At 41.6% G+C, this 19167-nt stretch overlaps 1 protein-coding gene across 1 annotated transcript; it reads left to right on the forward strand.

Moving 5' to 3' along the window:
- The first annotated feature begins 11830 nt into the window (after window positions 1-11830).
- Window positions 11831-12851, forward strand: LOC129410049 (tubulin beta chain-like). Its single transcript, XM_055157147.1, has 2 exons — window positions 11831-11930; window positions 12062-12851. The coding sequence occupies exon 2, from the start codon at window positions 12143-12145 to the stop codon at window positions 12491-12493; it is 351 nt and encodes a 116-aa protein (XP_055013122.1). The 5' UTR covers window positions 11831-11930; window positions 12062-12142; the 3' UTR covers window positions 12494-12851.
- Window positions 12852-19167: the final 6316 nt, after the last annotated feature.

The raw sequence follows: 19167 nt of genomic DNA on the forward strand, positions 1-19167 counted from the left end.
TCCACTGTATATTTAAACTCCAAAGACCTTCACTAGAGTCATTTGGATGATTTCAGCCCTGGAATTGTATCTCTCCACTGAACTAAAGGTAAAAGGTAGCTGTTAACTTGAAAACTACCTCTTCAAGGATTACTCAAATATGTGAGAATAAGACAAAACACAACTTTGGATATTTTTAATGTGGTACCAGCATTATAACATGACTTAAAGATCACAAGAGTCCATTTTGCCAAATATAGGACCTTTAAAATCCCTTGCCAATCCTGTGTGAAGTTGCTGCCTTGGTAAACACACTGGTAGACTGTGAAAGTGTGAGAGGAGAGGAGAGGAAAGGGGAGTTGGTAGACGGAAGTGCAGCCCTCGCAGTCGCACAGGGGAGAGCTTCTTTTGGCTGTGCTTTAGACTTTAGACTCAGACGCCTCAGACATCGCCATGACGTCAGCGCCGGCTTTACCGAGGACACAGGGATAGAGCCGCAATCAGAGGAACACCGGAGATCTGCGCCCGCGGGGAACTGGGGATGAGCCAGATATTAAAATGGGAACCGAGGAGCTAAGGAGACAAGCAAGCAATAAGAGACCCACCACATCTTTATACCGGGTGCGACTTCGGAAACTGCGGCTAAGTGGGTTTAGGGTAGATAAACAGACACAGAGCAGCCAGCCTGTGAGACAAAAGAAAGGGATGCACAGGGAGGCTGAATAATTCCTGGGTGGAAACGGTGAAGACAAACGCAGAGGAAGAAATTGGTTTATTATCTGGGCTTTAGAGAGTGAAGCAAGGAGAAAACAGAGCGGCAGAACCAAAAATAGGTGAGGGGAAGAGACAGTGATAGCAGAAAGGATGGGGGCATGAGCAAGGGGAGATTATGTCAAGTCTTTGCACTATGGCTTCTGTTTAAAATAGCTTTCAATAACCTTCTGGAGCGCATGAGTCAGCTGTGAAAAGTCCCCCACACCAGAGACAGTTTTGGTGCTATCGTCAAGTGGAGATAAACACAGTCATACCTCTGACACATGAAAAGTTCATATTTCTTCCTGAAATATTTGCATCTAGTGTCTCTTTGCATAGTGTCTCTGACAGCCTATAAACATGCACCAAGGTATTGGAGCTGAAATGAAAAGTGTGGGGGTTAGTGTGTCATCATGTTTTTATTTTTTTATTTTTTTGTTGTTGAATTTTGTATTGTGATTGTGATTGGTTGGGTTGTTAAATTAAAGAATACCCAAATACTAATCAGAAACTTGCATTAAAACTATATACTCTTTGCTGAAGAAATTACATTTATAGGAAAAAATGTTATTCTGAAATGTTTTAGAATGGTCAGACTATAAACTAAATATACAAAAAATAGTATTTTCTGTAAAAACTGCATTTGTATATTTTTTTTTTATTATTATCAATGTGGCATAGAAAACAGTATCTTGTATTGTCCTTGTTTCACAATCAAGTCTGAAATGTTAAAACTGTGACAGAAGATGTTATTATCAAATACCTGGAGTGTTTGTTTCATTCACACATATTTGAGTAATCCTGCATTATTAGTCTGTTTACATCTCCAAAGCTCAAAATGCTCTGTTCCAGCTTATGATGTAATGTAGCAGTAGTTGTCATGCTAACCGCTATTTTTTTACCTTTTGTTCTGTAGAGACCGGTAATTATAGAGCTGAAATCATCCAAATGACACTGGTGAATGCATATGAAATTTAAAAACACAGTGATGCACTTCTTGTATTAGCACTGTGTTTTCTGTTTGAGAGAAAGACTCAGCCTAAATATGCAGGATTTTTGTGTAAATGAAAACAAAACAAAACTCCATGTATTTTTCTGATGCGGAAACATTATAACATAGATCAGAAAATAGCTTAATAAACTTTAAACTTATCACTTTGTCACTGATCATCCAGCTGACTGACTGTAGGAAAAGCATATTACAATGCTTCTGTCCCTTACCATTTTATTCCACATCACAACCTATATTAAAGTCAGCTCTATAATTCATGGATCCTTTTCCTCTTTCTAATTTGATAATCATAACTTGTGATGTCATAAATGATTCCAGCACTTGCAGATTCACACACAGAGGTGTGCGATGTGACTACATTATGGAATGAATCAATAAAGGATTTGTTGCAGAGCGCTCCCATGAATTATTTATCAAGTCATTGTACGGTATGTGTGCGATATTATTATAATATGTTCAGCAGTTGATGTAGAAAAGTGGCATGCACGCGTGGTGGAATGGTTATGAACATGGAAACAGAAAATTATATATGCTAGTTTAAACTATAACGCGAAGATACCCCCATAATCGACAACCACTACACACAACTCGAAGTAAACAGGCACATGTCTCAACCTCGTAGTTGAGACCATCAAAGGAACTCTGTTCGTCCCATATGCCCTGTACGGAGCCACCAATCAAAACTTCAACCAATAAGGTCCACGAACGATAAACATTCTCACATGAAGGATAAAGTCACAGTGGTGGAGCTGGAACATTCATTTGTAAAGTTGCATCCACTTTATAAGAGATCTCACCACCTTTTATAATAAAGAAATAGAATAAAAATAAAAATATCTACTTCTTGCATGTTTTCCTTCCACAAACTGGATCTGGTCCTCAGACTTCACACATGTACATGTGCTCCAGCTGCTCTAGAGGCCAGACTGGTGTCACCTACTGCCTCTGCTCAATTTCATTTCTCTGCAGCAACTAAGTCAGGAATCAAAATACACTAGACCAGGGGTGTCAAACATGCGGCCCAGGGGCCAGATCCGGCCCTGATTTTCTACTAAAATATTTTAATTATATTTTCTATTAAAATATTGTTAATTTTCTGTGGTGTTTATCACAACAGCGTCTCCAGCGTCTCTGTACGTGGCCCCTCCCACCAGAGCAGCACAAATGAAGACTTGTCTCTTTCCAAACGCTCTTAAAGGACGATCGTTTTGACTGTTGACCGTGACACCCTCATCAGAAAAATGTCCAACATGAGAAAAGTGGAGCCGAGTGCAGGATTTTCCAAAAAAATGACTTATTCCTATTTACATCCAAGTTAATGTTAAAACATTGTGTTGAAATTGCATTTTTCTTAAAGTTTCAGGTTGTTCATAATTTTATAATATTTAGTAAAAGAAAGAGTTCATCAATTAAAAAAGATTTTTGTAATAGATTTTGTGTTTCTCTGCACAAATATTTGAACTTATTGTTATTTTTGGGGTTTATATGACATGAGGTTTCTGATCCGGCCCCTTTGGATCAAAGTCGGTTGGATACGGCCCCCGAACCAAAATGAGTTTGACACCCTGCACCCCTGGTTTTTTACAAACCATCTAGATTCTAGATGGTTTGTAAAAACCCCGGAAGTGTGAGTCCGGGCACCAGCCAATCAGCGAAGAGCCAGACATTCAGTGTTGTTCCTGAGATCGAGGATTTAAAGCTGGAACAAAGAGAATGTTTGGTGAATTTCATCACGGGGAAAGACATTATTGTCCTTCTTCCTACGGGATTTAGGAAAAGCTTAATATACCAGTTAACCCCATTAGCGGCGCATTACATACGTCACAACCAAATAACAGCGATTGGTTAAGTAAAAAAAGTACCTGCCTACCGCTGAGTGAATGAATTCTTAACACTGCGAGGTCAGACAGTTTGTACGAAGTGAAATGAAGTAAAACCGGCTGATAAAATAGGCCACTAGAGGGAGCCCTACATCCAGGTGTGTGTGCGATGTGGAAGAGTCATCTGGAGCTCCACCTAATCCCTGCTCAGCTCCTTCACCAAAATTCATCTTTCTTCCCTTGATAGTTGTGGATAAATTCTTCCTGGTAGAATGTTTATCCTTTGTGGAGTTTGTTGGTTGAAGATTTGGTGATGGGGCAGATTTACAATAGCCTGATTCATCAGTTTTACTTTGTTTCACTTTGTACAAACTGTCTGACCTCTCAGCTTTAGATTCCGTTTGCTTGACAGTAGGCGGGTACTTTTTTCATTTAACCAACTGCTACTATTTGGTTGTGACATACGTAATGGGACTAACTGGTATATTAAGCTTTTCCCAAATCCCGTAGGAAGAAGGACAATAACATCTTTCCCCTTGATAAACTTCACCAAACATTCTCTTTTGTTCCAGCTTTAAATCCTCACACTTTAAATCCAACACAGAATATATGACTCTTCGCTGATTGGCTGGTGCCCAGACTCGCACTTCTGGGGTTTTTGTGAACCGTCTATTGCAGGGGTGGGCAACCTACGGTCCGGGGGCCAAATGCAGCCCTTTAATCTTTTAATCCGGCCTGCCAAACTTGAATAAATTATAATAGTAAAAGTTGTAATGCTCTGTAATGGTTTTCAATTGCAATTCAAGCACTTGTTTTCTACATATCACGTTATTTTTTTTCTCTTATGAGGTGGATTACTAAAAACACTCCATCCATCTGCTCCTTGTCCCTTCCGTCAAATTTTTAGAACCCTTTGTGGCCCACGAGTTTGCCCAACCCCTGGTCTATCGCGTGTTTGATTCCTGACCCAGTTCAGAAATGAAATTGAACACTAGATTTATGAAACTGGTGGAAAATACGTCAGACATTTACAAAGACATTTCGCCAAAAAAACCCCAAAAAACATGAACATAAGTGACGTTGTGGGTTTTTTCGGAAGGTTCCATGCGTGTCCTAAAAAGAAGCACGAGAGATGGAGAATCCGAGAGAACAGGCCACTTTATTTCGTCATTTTCCATTGAGAGAGATTCAAGTTGATTACCAAGTACAACTGTCACCCCGGAACGACACCTCAATGACCAACTCAAAATCAGGGGTAGCTTTATACTACATCTTGACAAAACATTAAAGGTTGTATAGAGGATTTTTTTAAGGGAAGAGAACTACAGCGACAGTTCTTTTTCAAATGTTCCTCCTCCACAGCTCCCTCAGTAGAAACATCTCCTCCCGCCTCCTTACTCTAGAATTCCTCTTCTCTTCTTCTTTCAGCGATCTCGAAAACGGACTTTCTTTTCGCGGCGAACTGGTCGTGGATTCGCATCCGCCGTCGCAACAAACTTTATGCGAATTGCGATGAAGCTACGGTTTAAAAAAGTCTCTAAGAACCGCCGCATAAACCACGTAATCCCAGCGCTCCGCCGAGTCAGTTACACTAGAAACGTAGGGAGTTGATTGACGACCTAACAGCCAATAGAAAATGAGGGAGCCTTGTTTTCTATTGGCTGATGTTTATCTGGCCTCACCACGTCCACATTTGATAGATTTTCATCTTTTTTTTTTGGTCATCATAATTACAAGGCTGCTGCATCTCTGTAACGGTATTTTAAACTTTCATTGACAATTTGAAACAAAACAAAAATCCTCCATACAACCTTTAACTTGTTGATTTAGCATATACAGCAAGAAAATGAACAATACTGCTGACCCAGTGCACCTTATCATGGGTGGGAACATGCCACGGGGACCACATATGTCAGTTTTTCTGCTTCGTGGCATCTCAAAGTCCAGAAAAACATGTTCTTTATGGCAAGAAAAACATGTTATGTAGACCTATGGATATCACACGTGTTTTTCCACCCTGTTGTCATTCTAAAGTCCATAATGTTAGGTGAATTAGCATGATCAACACATAATTTCCCACAACGTTTACCCTTCCGGCTGTTGTGAAAAACGTCTACTGTAGTGAAGTGTACGAAGTGGTAAAAGCGTGGGAACAAATTACATATTGTGGGAACAAAATAGGAATTCTAGTAAGTTAGTACGTTTTCTCGCGCACGTCGTCAAGAGGTTCTCTATTTTACAGGCGCGTTGTGTAACTTTTCTGGTGGAGGCTCCGTCAAATTTGCACAGTCAGAATATAGTTTTTTTTTTGGTATTTCGTTTCAATGTGCGAAAACCGACATTTTCAGATGCTCATTTTTCTCCATGAGCGTGCGGTGAACTCAGACGAGGCGGTTACTCTGTGTATAATCAGAGAAAAAATATTGAAACCGATACTATAGATATTGGTTCACTGAGCTGCCACACTCACTTTTTAACCCACACATTTTCATAATCTTATATTTACAGCATGTGACAAGCTGTGATGACTCTCAAATCATTACCTTATTTGGTCAAATTATTATCGAACTATTACAAATCTAAAGTATAATTTTATACCAGCTAAAAATATGAAAATGACAAGAATTAGGGAGTATTTTATCCTAATTTTATCCATTTTCCACGCAAGATTTTACTTTTTGTGACACTTTCAAGATGATTTCAACAAAATAAAGATGTTTTCTTATGTTTTTTATTTGTCCAATAATAACACTTCAGAGGAATCGTGGCCCAGTGGTTTCCAAACAGGAAGTAAAAGTAATGTGTTTTTTTTGTTTTGTTTTTTGTTTTATCTTAAATACAATGATCTTTACTGTGGTTTAGTGAAATGAGTTATTCAATCTGTCAAAGGCGCTTTACTAGGGATACTAAATTGTGGCCTCAAATTATTGTTTAGTTCTCACAGTATGTAACTCGTTCCCACGTTTTAGTCAGTTCGTACACGTCACTACAGGGTCAGAACACTGGTCCGACCACACACAGATACAGACGCGTGGATGATTTGTAACTGTATTTGTTCAGGATAAATTCCGAGTGTGGGTGGAATTCTCGTTCGTTTAGAGAGCCACAAACACCAGAGCAAGAAACGAGCCACACCGGGGAGTGGAGCCGAAACATCAAAACAAGAACATCTACACCATTTCATTTGCGGATTATAATTATATACACACCTCAACTGCCGGTGGCCAAGATTACACCAGGACTGAACCAGGACTGGACCAGGACTAACCTGAACTGAACCTACGCTGTTACGGAGGGATTATAAATATATATACGCCGCATTCGCAGAGCCGGTCACCAGGACTACACCGGGAATGGTCTAGTCCTGGTGTAGTCCTGGTGTAGTCCTGGTGTAGTCCTGGTGTAGTCCTGGTCCAGTCCTAGTGTAGTCCTGGTCTAGTCCTGGTCCAGTCCTGGTCCAGTCCTGGTGTAATCCTGGTCCAGTCCTGGTCCAGTCCTGGTGTAATCCTGGTCCAGTCCTGGTCCAGTCCTGGTTTAGTCCTGTTGTGGTGTGTTTATATTTATAATTCGCTGTTGACACGGTGAAGATTTTCTTGTTCTGGTGTTTGTGGCTCTAAACCAGGCATGTTCAATCTATGGCCTGGGGGCCAAATGCGGCCCTCAGAGGTCTAGGTGAATTGGCCCAAATGACCTTGCATCAATTTATATATAAAAATTATTTTTACTGCAAGTTCTTTGAAAATCTACCTTGATAAAGCTGATATTGAATATTTAGCGTGTGGTTTTAAGGATCTTAGCCTGAATAAAAACTGATGGCTCTTTCTAACGTGTTAAAAATGCACATATTTTAATTATTCTCTGTATTGAGCACCAGTCTGTGGCCCTCAATCGGCCCTCTGCTTCATCTGTGTTTAGATTTGTGGCCCTTGATGAAAAAAGTTTGGACACCCCTGTTCTATACGAACGAGAAATCCACCCAGACTCTGAATTTACGAACGGTTTATCCTGAGCACGTTACAAGTCATCCAGCATCTCTACTTTGTACAGCTGGACCAGTGGACTGACTCCGTAGTGATGTGAACGAATTGGCTAAAACATGGGAACAAGTTACATATTGTGAAAACAAAATAATAATTTAAGGCCACGATTTAGTATCTTTTTTCTCGCACGTGATCAGACGGCCTCTGTACTTTACAGGTACATTGTGTAACTTTTCTGGTGCTTTTCTCCATGGAGATGTTTATTGCTTTGTCTGGAATGTTTCGCAGTATGGCATTAAACCTCCATGGAGACCTCCATGGAGACCAAACCAGACCAAGTTACAGGTCAGATCTGTGGAGAGGCAACCCCACTCACAGTCAGAATGCCTGTTTTTAGGGATTTTTGAGCTATTAAACCACCTGTAATTGAATAAACGTCAGGTAGAGCTGTCATATTGTGGAACATTTCAAGCAGAGAAATTACATCTCCATAGAAACAAGCAGGTGACGGACAGTGTTGGGGGAGTAACAGATTACATGTACCAGAGTTATGTACATGTATCAGAGTACAAATTATGAGTAACTGTATTCAGTTACAGTTACTGTTTCAGTGAGTGGTAATTGGATTACAGTTACTTTGTTGAAATAAGTGGATTACACAGAGGGATTTTCCTGTTTTCATATTTTGGGCTATATCCTTTTTTTTTTTTTTTCCCTTTCTTTTAACCAAGTCTAAACCAGGACTGAAACCAGGTCTAAATCAGGACTAAAAACCAGGTCTAAACTACATCTAAAACTAAACCAGGACTAAAACCAGGTCTAAACCAGGACTAAAACAGGATTTAACAGGACTAAATCATGCTGTGTGGACCGTGTCTCCTCGTCTTCTATCAATAATATTTTTAATACAGTTAAATAAAGTCTGGGCTTTTTATTTTCTTTTATCAGACAAAACTTCTTATGTGAAGATTTCCTCGTCTTTGCTTCTCTACAGCAAATCAAGTAATCCAAAGTATTCAGATTACATTACTCACTTTAAGTAATTTAATGGATTATGTTACAAACTACATTTTGAGGTATGTAATCTGTAATCTGTAGGGGATTACATTTTAAAAGTCACCTTCCCAACACTGGTGACAGACCCTCAACCAAAAAGTGACACAGTGCAGAGTCAAATTCCATCCAATTTACACACAATTTTCTTACAATTTAAAGATTTGGGGATTTTGATTTGGTCATGTTTGGAATTTGCTTTCTCCTCATTTTTCAGTTTCTCTTCCTCATGGAAAATCAGCGGTTCATCTTCTGCACCGTTAATATTTGCCAAAACTTGTGGTCTGCCCCTGAGCTAAAAATAGAGTGAAAAATGAGAGTGAAAGGTGGAATCCCTCCGCGGGTCGTACCATCGTGTGGGCTGCGCGGGGGTGATCACAGGACCCGGGGACTTCCCTCCTCTGTGGGCAAAATGAGGAACGACACATCACACATTTCACATTTCACATTTAAATCACCGCGGAGACCAAACTGTTTGATATCACGGGGGGGAGGGAGGTTTCACTTCTGCCGTGGAAATCCAAATATGGACAAAACTTTTACATGATTATATATAGAGCATATGAACAGTGGAATGGTGGCTTAGTGGTTAAAGGCCGATATTACGCTGTTTTTTAATTTATTTCCACATCAAAACAGACCTGGAGTGGTGTTTTGTTTCATTCACACAGGTTTAACACACAAATCCTGCATGTTTAGGCTGAGTTCTTCTCTAAAATAGAAAACACTCGACCTTGTGATGTCATGTGCTCATACAATAGTTAAACTCCAGGGTCATTCATTGGGATGATTTCAGCTCTGGAATTTCCAATCTCTACAAAACAAAAGATAAAACATAGCAAACATGAAAACTACAGAGCAGAACAGAGCATTTTGAGTTTTTTGTAGAAAGACTAAAGCATTGTTTCTCAAAGACTGGGTCACGACCTTCAGGTGGGTCGTAAGAGGGTTTTTTTTGGGGGGGGGGGTCGCCTTGTCACGATCTGCACGTCGGTCTGTGATACATAAACAGATGTGACACATGAGAGAGTGAGTGAATATCCTGTTCTCAGTAGGGACAGTGTTTCTATGCTTATTCCTTTCACTACTACAGAAATGTGTGAGATTTTCTGTGCTCACAAAAATGAAGACAAAGCCCAAAAACAGACTGAACCCTGCGTCTGATCTGCTGCTGCGTCTCCTCCTGCACCCCACAAAAACACAGACAGGCCCACCTGTCTCATCACAAATGTTCAAATGTTAAAACATGTTTTGTATCATTTCTAATCTTTTTGTAATTATTTTATTGACTGTTTATTTTGTTCCAATGTTGCTGGTTCAGTTGAATGTTGAAAAGAAAAAGAAATGGGCACATTTGATATCCAAATAGTTGACACCTCTGCTCCTCTGAGAAGCTGGTCCAGTTGTCTGCAGACATCCAGGAGGACAGTTTCTAGGAGAGACTGCCCCAGGACATTAACTTCTTGGGTTCTTTTTAAAGACAATGCAGTAAAGTGTGTTTACCTTGTTGACATGTTTCGGCTGCTGCATCTTCAGAACTGTCATCGGTGTTGGTGGTGACGTGTCGTATATCAGCTGTTGTTACTTCCTGTGGGTGTGGTCAGACCTGATGGACCTGCAGGTCGCTCAGACTGACCACGCCTCCCGTCGCCCGGTGTCTCTGGAGGAGGGTGTCCCAGGTGTGTGAAAGGAGGAACGCTCCGTCATCACGGTTAATGCTGTCCGTGCCTCGCTTTCCTGATTTCAATGGCCTCCTTGATCCAGCGTTTGAACTTGTTGTTTGGTCAGCCAGGTCCATCAGGTCTGACCACGCCTACAGGAAGTAACAACAGCTGATATACGACACGTCACCACCAACACCGGTGACAGTTCTGAAGATGGCTTGCAGCTAGCAGCCGAAACATGTCAACAAGGTAAATACACTTTACTGCATTGTCTTTAAAAAGAACCTAAGAAGTTAAAGTATATAAGAAGACATAATGAACATCATTGGTTTGCCCCAGGACATCTCCAACAGGCAGCACAAAGATGTGAGCCAGGACCTTTAACAGGTGATTGTAAACCACATGAGCCCCAACAGCTCTTTTAGAGTCTGGAGATTTGCTCAGAAAGTAAAGTGTCAGGCTTCATGACCAGCCTGAAAGAGTGGCTCAGTTAGGAGGAGCATCAGGTCCAAGATCCAGTCAAAAGGTCCTTTCATAAGATCCATAGAGTGGTCAGCACTGTGACCCGGCCCCAGGTCCAGAGCGCCTCAACAGAGGAGTTCACTGCTCCTGTCACAAATCCCCAAGACTCTCCTGGACATCCTCAGTGTGAGTGTGAGACAGAACACATCTTGAGGTGAACCGGCGTCTAAAATACGTCTGATCTTCGTCAAACTGTTTCAGCGGCTGAAGTCACAGATGTCGAAATGGAACACGAAGGTGAGGGGCCTGATACAGAGAAGATCAGGGAAGTGTCAGAGGCCGCGTACAGAGACCTGTGCCCAGGCTCCACAAAGGAATGGATTAAATTCAAAGCCTTCCTCAACGAGAATGATTTCATAGGGACCAAAATAGACATCATCCGCAGACACCTGGTGATGCCACAGAACCTTTCTATCTTCATCACAGACAAGACCAAGCTACAAGTCAGATCTGTGGAGAGGCGACCCCGCTCACAGTCACAACGCCTGTTTTTGTAAGTAATTCTGAGCTATAAAACCACCTGTAACTGAATAAATGTAATGTAGGTCTGATTAATTTCATACTGTGGAACATTTCAGGCAGAGCAGTAACATCCAACCATCCATAGAAACAAGGAAGAAGGAAGAAGAAGGAAAAAGTTACACATTGCACCTTTAAATGCCTTATACCTGTTTTGTTTTAAAGTTCCTATATTATTCTGAGCTCTTCAAACTACATTTGACTTGTCTTGGAAATACATTTATAAAACCACCAGAGGGCGCTACAACTGCTTTAAACAAAGCGGTTAAACCTGTTAGAATAAAAGTGTGAGAGCTGAAGTGAGCTGAATAAAACCAACAGACCAACACTGCACTCGTGTGGTGACTGTGTGAACAAGAGTTCAACGTCATTTTTCAAGGCAGAAACAACAGATGTAAATAGAATGAGGTAGAGCGAGCAAACAGCAGAAGAGGAGCATGAAAACTGACAGGAAACAGGAAACAGAAAAGTGCAGTGTTTCAGAGCTACAGGTTCTGTTTAGAGCAACACACTTCACCATAACAATATATCGACACGTCCTACTGTATTTAATAACAACATTTCAGGAAGTCTGTGATTAACACAAGTGTTCATGGTCCTGTTTAGGAGTTTGATTTTCAACAAAAAGGTGAGTGACTGACAGGGTGGTCCAGATTTTATGCAAATTTATTCAAATTTAGAGGTTGTTCAAGACACTTGTAAATTGCCCTACAGGGAATATACCATTACCACCACTACCACTGTGCTCATCTTCTGCAGAGAGAGAGACAGATTATTTATTGATCCAGAGGGAAATTCAAGCTCCAGCTGATACCTGGAGTTGAACTTGAACCTCTTCAGATGCAAAATGAAGACACTAAAATAATAAGCAGCTACTTTGTCGAATGGATCCCCAATAATGTGAAGACCGCAGTGTGCGACATCCCCCCTTGCGGTTTGAAAATGGCCGTAACCTTCATCGGCAACAGCACAGCCATCCAGGAGCTGTTCAAGCGCATCTCCGAGCAGGTCACCGCAATGTTCCGTCGTAAAGCTTTCCTCCACTGGTACACAGGTGAAGGCATGGATGAGATGGAGTTTACAGAGGCTGAGAGCAACATGAATGACCTGGTGTCCGAATACCAGCAGTACCAGGAAGCCACCGCCGAAGAGGAGGGCGAATTCGAGGAAGAGGCAGATGAAGATGCGTAAAACAAAAAAGAAAAAGGAAAGAAATGGTCAAAGTGCAAAAAAGTGCAACCCAAAACATGCTACAGGTCTCCAGAACAGTTGATAGTCAAGGTCAGTTAAATACAATCAATCAATGAACCTGTCCAGGGACGACAGGTGGAAATTAGCACTGATGCTACAACCTGATGTACAGTGCATCTCTCCTGTCAAGGTTAATGCGAAAATTGTGCGCTGTCCCTGTCTCAAATAAAAAAAAAATAAATAAATAAATAAAATAAAACATAAGCTGATGTCATGGGGCCACCACACAGGCCAAAATGCTGACCTGAGGTGGACCTGAGGTGGACCTGAGGTGGACCTTGGATGTCCATCTCAAACCTCAGTTGTTTCTGGACTGGTTCAGGTGCAGGAGGCGTCCTGTGTGGAGGTGGTGCTCTGCTTCTGCTTCTGCTTCTGCTTCTGGTTCAGTCCAGCTCAATGAGCATCCTGAGAAAACATGCAAATCCCATCAGTTCAAGGCTGAATCCCATGACACCCCTTGGCCATACCGCTTTCCCCTACCCTTCCTGTTATTAAACAAAGATTTATCAGAGGCCAGTCCAGAGAGATGTGGTACTGGGAACAGCAAAGATACTGCAGAACTCTCAAGCTCCCAGGCCTGTGGTAGACGACCTGAGCTGGATGAGAGGGAGAGAACAACCACTGTGGAAGGTGAGAAGCACATAAAAAAATAAAAACAAATTTATATATGTTATTAATCTTATATATTATTATATACAAATTCTCCGGTTAGCTGCAGGCAACCGTAAAAATATACCAATAGTCCGCACAAGAGAGACCACCACAGCTGCAGACGGCATGTTGGATTTCTGACAAAACCTTGTCACGTCTGCTTATGTAAGAGCTGGTGGAGACTATTGACGATGTATGTGATCGTTGAAGGGGTGTCCAGTCCGTAGGGGTTTTACTTTCAATCACTGCCCCTTGTTGCTCAGTTTCAAGCGGCAAGGGACAAGGGCTAGAAATTAGAAATGGGATAAAACAGCCCTGTAAGGCCACTTTTACTCATTGTGGTTTTGTGAGTCACTATAACAGGAGACTGTTGATACGATGTGATGGACATTTTCAAAGAGCAAGAGAGAAGCCACAGTTTAGATCCTCTCCACTGCTCATGTGGTTCCATCGTGTTGTGTTTGAGCTCACCACACTACACACTATTCTGAAAGGAATGGGTGAGGAAGGAATAATGTAAGATTTGAGCTGTAAAGAGTTGAATAAATAACTTCTGTGACTAATTATCAGTTCATTTGTTGCAGCTCAAGCTTTTTAATGATTTTGTCTATTTAAAAATGGTTTAGTAGGATTATTTTGCTTAGCGATAGTGGCATAAAGTCACAATATTTCTCTGTAGTGACGTATATATTCAGTTTAAACCAGTACGTACTTTGTCCAGCAGATGGTGCTGTTGTCCACAAACAAAATCAGACACTGGTGAAATCATAACAACCAGGTTTATTCATAACTGTTGCATTTCATATCTTCAGTCTGGGATACTTCCGCATATAGAAATATAATTTAATACAGTTCCACATGAAATACATACTCAAACGCCCCAGTATTTACACGTCAGGCTTCGTATTTACTGTTTACAAACTCTACGCCATATTCGGACACACATACACGTATGTACAGGTTTGACACGATGCACAAAGTTCTCGCGGTTTTTTGTCCAATCACGGCTCAGAGCGACGAGAATTAGCCAATCACGTGCTACCACAGAGAGGACGGCTAACTCCACACCGGCGAATGTCCCACAGTGAAGTCCAGAGCCAGGGATGAGCACAACAGAGCAGCAAGAGGAGGAAGAGGAGGAGAAGAAGAAGAGGAGGAGGAGGAGCCGGGTTACCATGGGGACAGAGAGGAAAAGCATGGAAACCGAATCGTTATAAGAAAACAAAGGGGTCTGTGGTTAAAAGTGAGATGGAGGGCGGGGTCAGTGACTTTTTGAACGCTGCAACTTTAGTTTAATACGTTTGTAATTCCTGGGCCTATCCACGAGAAAAAGGCACTAGGTTCAAAGTATTTTCTTTCTGTATCGGACTGTGTAAAGATGAGGAATAAACGCATCAAGAATCTCGGACTTCCGGTCATTGCGCTATGCATACTGAGAAGGATTTTCAGAAAAAGTGAGCATCAAACCGCCGTGTTTGTTTTCCCAGTGGGATGTGTCTATTGACAAAGCTGATCTTTTCAAGTCTTTTGAACCATATCGCTTTTGTTTCTGGTTCTGATATTGTCATATTTTAGTTTTGGGATTCGGACATCGTAATTGTGTGGTTGTTGGATCCCAACAGCGGAAAACGGCTCGAGAAATTTGTTTGCGAACTCCATAAATGCAAAAGGGAATCAGATGTGGGTGACTCAAACCTCTGTTCAAACTGTTTCTCTTCCAAACAGAATTGAAAAATAGTGAAAGGTGAAGGTGATGGGCAGGATTGATCCACAGGAAGAACCAAAGAGGGAACCTTTGGCTGCCTAAATCATCCCGAGTTTGCAGCGAACATTTTGTATGTGGAGCGACAACAACTACACAATTACGATGCCTGAATCCCAAAACTAAAATATGACAATATCAGAACCAGAAACAAAAGTGATGTGGTTCAAAAGACTTGAAAAGATCAGACTTTGTCAATAGACACATCCCACTGGGAAAACAAACATGGCGGTTTGATACTCACTTTTTGGAAAATCGTTCCCAGTATGGCATTGCGCAATGACTGGAAGTCGGAGATTCTTGATGTGTGTATAAGGGAGTGTTCCAGCCAAATGAAGCTCATTCGAGGTTGGCATATACAGGGGCGAATTTGGAGTCCAGTTTCATATTTGGAACTCAGACCGTGGCCGCGTCTCATTTCTCTTTCCTCGCTTCCTTCGCCTTGATTCTGCAGGAAATGGGTGAGGAAGTCCCGCCCACAGAGGAGACACAGAGACAGCGGTGGAGTCGGCAATTTGGGGGCCCAAGGTGTATTGAGTTTGGGGCCCTCACTATAATGTACATTTTTGTTTGTTTGTTTGTTTGTTTTTAATATTCATTGTCTGTTTTTCCACACTGCTCTTGATACATGCGCGGGACCCAACACATTTTGGCGGGAGCAGGACTGTACGATGCCGGAGCGAGCGGGTGGGATGATAAACTGCAGTCCCGCAAACTAAATATTAGTGTAAAGTAAAATAGACAAATAATTCATGTTTGCCTATCATACATCATTTGTGTTGGATATTTTTATTTGGCATTAATAAAAACATTTTAAGCAGTATAAACTTGCGAATGTGGTCTAGTCTCGCGCCCATTTTAGACAATTCCTTTCCACATCTCTGTGTTTGAAAGAGCTCGAACTTGCAGGACAAAATATCGCAGATGCGGGCGGGAAAGGGAATGAAAATGACAGTTCTTTGCGAGTGCAGGCGGGAGTGGGACTGAAAATTCTGTCCCCTGCAGACCCCAAATTGGAAGCCTGCCTTGTTAGTTAGGTTGCCTACTAGATAACCAGAGCTGAAAGAAGTTTTATTAGATCAGACAAGCAGATAATATTTTGATGATGTTTTCTTAATGTCGTACTGGGGAGAAAATCAAACTGCTCTGAGGCTTTGGTCATTAGTGGCACTGAGGGCGAACGGTTGGGGGCCCCTCCAGGTTCTTCTGTCTATTGTTGCCTCATGGTAGCGCCGCCTCTGCACAGCGAGGAGAGAGGATCTAAACTTATTCTCCGAGACTAATAACGTTTGATTCTTTTATCTGACGTCTGTCTCCTGAAGCTTCCCTCAGGTTTACTCTTAATACTTAATATGACACGTTTGACTGACAGCTGAAAAATGAAGGATCGAGGAGAGGGATCCAGGCGAAGGAAGCGAGGAAAGAGAAATGAGAAACGGCTCGTGAGTCATGAGCAACTAAAACGCTAATCCGGAGTGAACATGTTGAAGGTAACGCCCCTGATTTACAAAAATACCTCATGGGGCTGCGAAGTGAATCATGTTTTAAATTGTTGTTTAGGTTCTGTATTTTCTGTATTGATACTTTGCAGTGACATCGGGCCGGGGGCGTATACAGTGACGTCTATTGGCGGACTGTTCAGCTGTTTCTATGGTGACACAAAGCAAACACGAACAATAAAGTTTAAGGATCGTGCGAAAACTACTATTAAAAAAACACAAAATGGATTTAAACAACACATTTTCAGGAGCCTGTGGTCAGTCCGAGTGTTCATGGTCCAGTTTTGTTGTTAGATTTTTTGTTTTTTTAGCTTGTGATTGTAATTTTATGCACGAGAAACTTGTTTAACACCACAAATCGGCTCTTTTCTGGTCAGATCGTGTCAAAACGAAGCTCAGATTATCTTGAAGAGATGATCTGAGCTTCTTACAGAGCAGTGCTTCCAGTTAACGTCACACCCCCGGGAATCATCTGCACAGTATCAACGGGTTAATTTTGATATTATAAAAGTCACAGTTCGAAATTATCACGATTTCAACTGGGAACTTTATCATCGTGAACGGGCTCTATTCACGTTTACGTCAAAAAACCGGAAGACGTTTTGGAAAAATGTGGATGACGGTTTCTCTGTTGGCGATAATAACTCTCACAAAATCTTGGAAAACTGAGAAAATAGCGCGGTTTTCTTCATCTAAATGTTATTGTGTTCTTTCTTTCTTCGTTTTATAAATTAATTTGTGTATTATAATTTGTTTTTTAAAGCTTTGGCAGGTTCTGAAGACGCTGTTGTCGAAGTGTCGGGAACTACAACGCAAATCGTCATCCGCATTTTTCCAAAAGTCTTCCGGTCACGTGACTAGAGCTTAAACATTTTTGCCATAATCACGCAGCCGTACGACCTTGTCCGTGACTCCGCCCCCCCCATCTGACGTCATCAGATTCTAAAACAGAACATTTGGTGATTTTTACCGTGACTCATGTGAACCCTGTTGTGAAACACGATCATGAGCACAAGAAATTTTTCTAAACTTGTAATATCTGCGGTGTGTGTTCCACGTTTTTGGCAACTTGGAGGGATTTCCTGAACTTTAAGCGAGCAGGACATAGTGAACTTGTGAACTTGTTGCTTGTTCCTCTAGTTTTTAAAGGGCCCATGTCACACTATTTCCTGATCCATGTTGTAATGTTTAATGTTTCCTCGTCACAAACAGACCTGGAGTTGTGTTTTGTTTCGTTCACACGTGTTTAAACGCACAAACCCTGCATATTTAGGCTGAGTTCTTCTCTGTTCCACTGCACATTCATTAGAATCATATGTGGAATTTCAGCCCTGGAATTCCCAATGAACGACTGAAATAAAGTTAAAATATATTTGTTAACTTGAAAACTTCTGCTTCATGACATCATAAGGTGGAGTGGAGCATTTTGAGCTTTGGAGATCTAGACGATAGTGTCGTAAGTTAAGTTAAGTTAACTTAAAACAGGTCTTGGTCTCGAAACCGACCTCAAGACAGTTTTTTTACAGTCTTGGTTCTCATCTTGGACTCGACGCATTTGGACTCGGTCTTGAAGGTGTTTGGACTCGGTCTTGAAGGTATTTGGACTCGGTCTTGTCTCAGTCTTGAAGGCGTTTGGACTTGGTCTTGAAGGTGTTTGGACTTGGTCTTGAAGGTGTTTGGACTTGGTCTTGAAGGTGTTTGGACTCGGTCTTGAAGGTGTTTGGACTTGGTCTTGAAGGTGTTTGGACTCGGTCTTGAAGGTGTTTGGACTTGGTCTTGAAGGCGTTTGGACTTGGTCTTGAAGGCGTTTGGACCTGGTCTTGAAGGTGTTTGGACTCGGTCTTGAAGGTGTTTGGACTCGGTCGTGTAGGTGTTTGGACTTCGGTCTTGAAGGTGTTTGGACTTGGTCTTGAAGGCGTTTGGACTCGGTCTTGAAGGTGTTTGGACTCGGTCTTGAAGGTGTTTGGACTCGGTCTTGAAGGCGTTTGGACTCGGTCGTGTAGGTGTTTGGACTCGGTCTTGAAGGCGTTTGGACTCGGTCTTGAAGGTGTTTGGACTCGGTCTTGTCTCGGTCTTGAAGGCGCTTGGACTCGGTCTTGTCTTGGACTCGAGGTCTGACATTTGTCGAGTGCGATCATATTTCATTACGGCCGCTGCTGTCGGAAATAAACTTCTTACTGCAAAGTGGCTGAAGTTTGCGTAATAAAAGTGCACAAATGCATCTGTATTTGTCACGATTTGCCTTTAGTAAATGTGCAGAGGTAAATCCCACTGCAAAACCACTACGAGAATGCAACTCCAGTTAGGAACTTGAAAAAACAAGTTTAAAAATCCTACCCACTTTCGCCACTTTGAAACTGTTGTCTGTAAAGTGCCAGTGGAAATTATCTTAAAGAAGGGATTCTCAAACTTTGGGTCCAAAAAAAGGGGAACAGAGTCTTTCAAGTTGGCTTATTTTAGGCTTAAATGAACATTAATCACATAAAATGGGGATAGAATTATAAAAACACTGATATATATGGGCCAAAATAACTGACAAATGTAAAAAATGACAAAAATGGTCTTGATTTGGTCTCGATGGGCTGTGGTCTTGGTCTTGTCTCAGTCTTGACCTTTAAAAATCTTGGTCTTGTCCTGGTCTCGGGACCCTGTGGTCTCGGACTGGTCTTGGTCTCGATTAGTGCGCTCTTGAATTACTGAAA

The sequence above is a fragment of the Boleophthalmus pectinirostris genome, unplaced genomic scaffold (genome assembly GCF_026225935.1).
Source record: "Boleophthalmus pectinirostris isolate CB_2022bp ecotype Guang Dong unplaced genomic scaffold, ASM2622593v1 HiC_scaffold_21, whole genome shotgun sequence".
NCBI classification, from domain to species: Eukaryota; Metazoa; Chordata; class Actinopteri; order Gobiiformes; family Gobiidae; genus Boleophthalmus; species Boleophthalmus pectinirostris.

Bases quoted from the DNA above. Each gene is read 5' to 3' on its own strand.
- LOC129410049 (XM_055157147.1), top strand. From the start codon at position 12,143: ATGCAAAATGAAGACACTAAAATAATAAGCAGCTACTTTGTCGAATGG.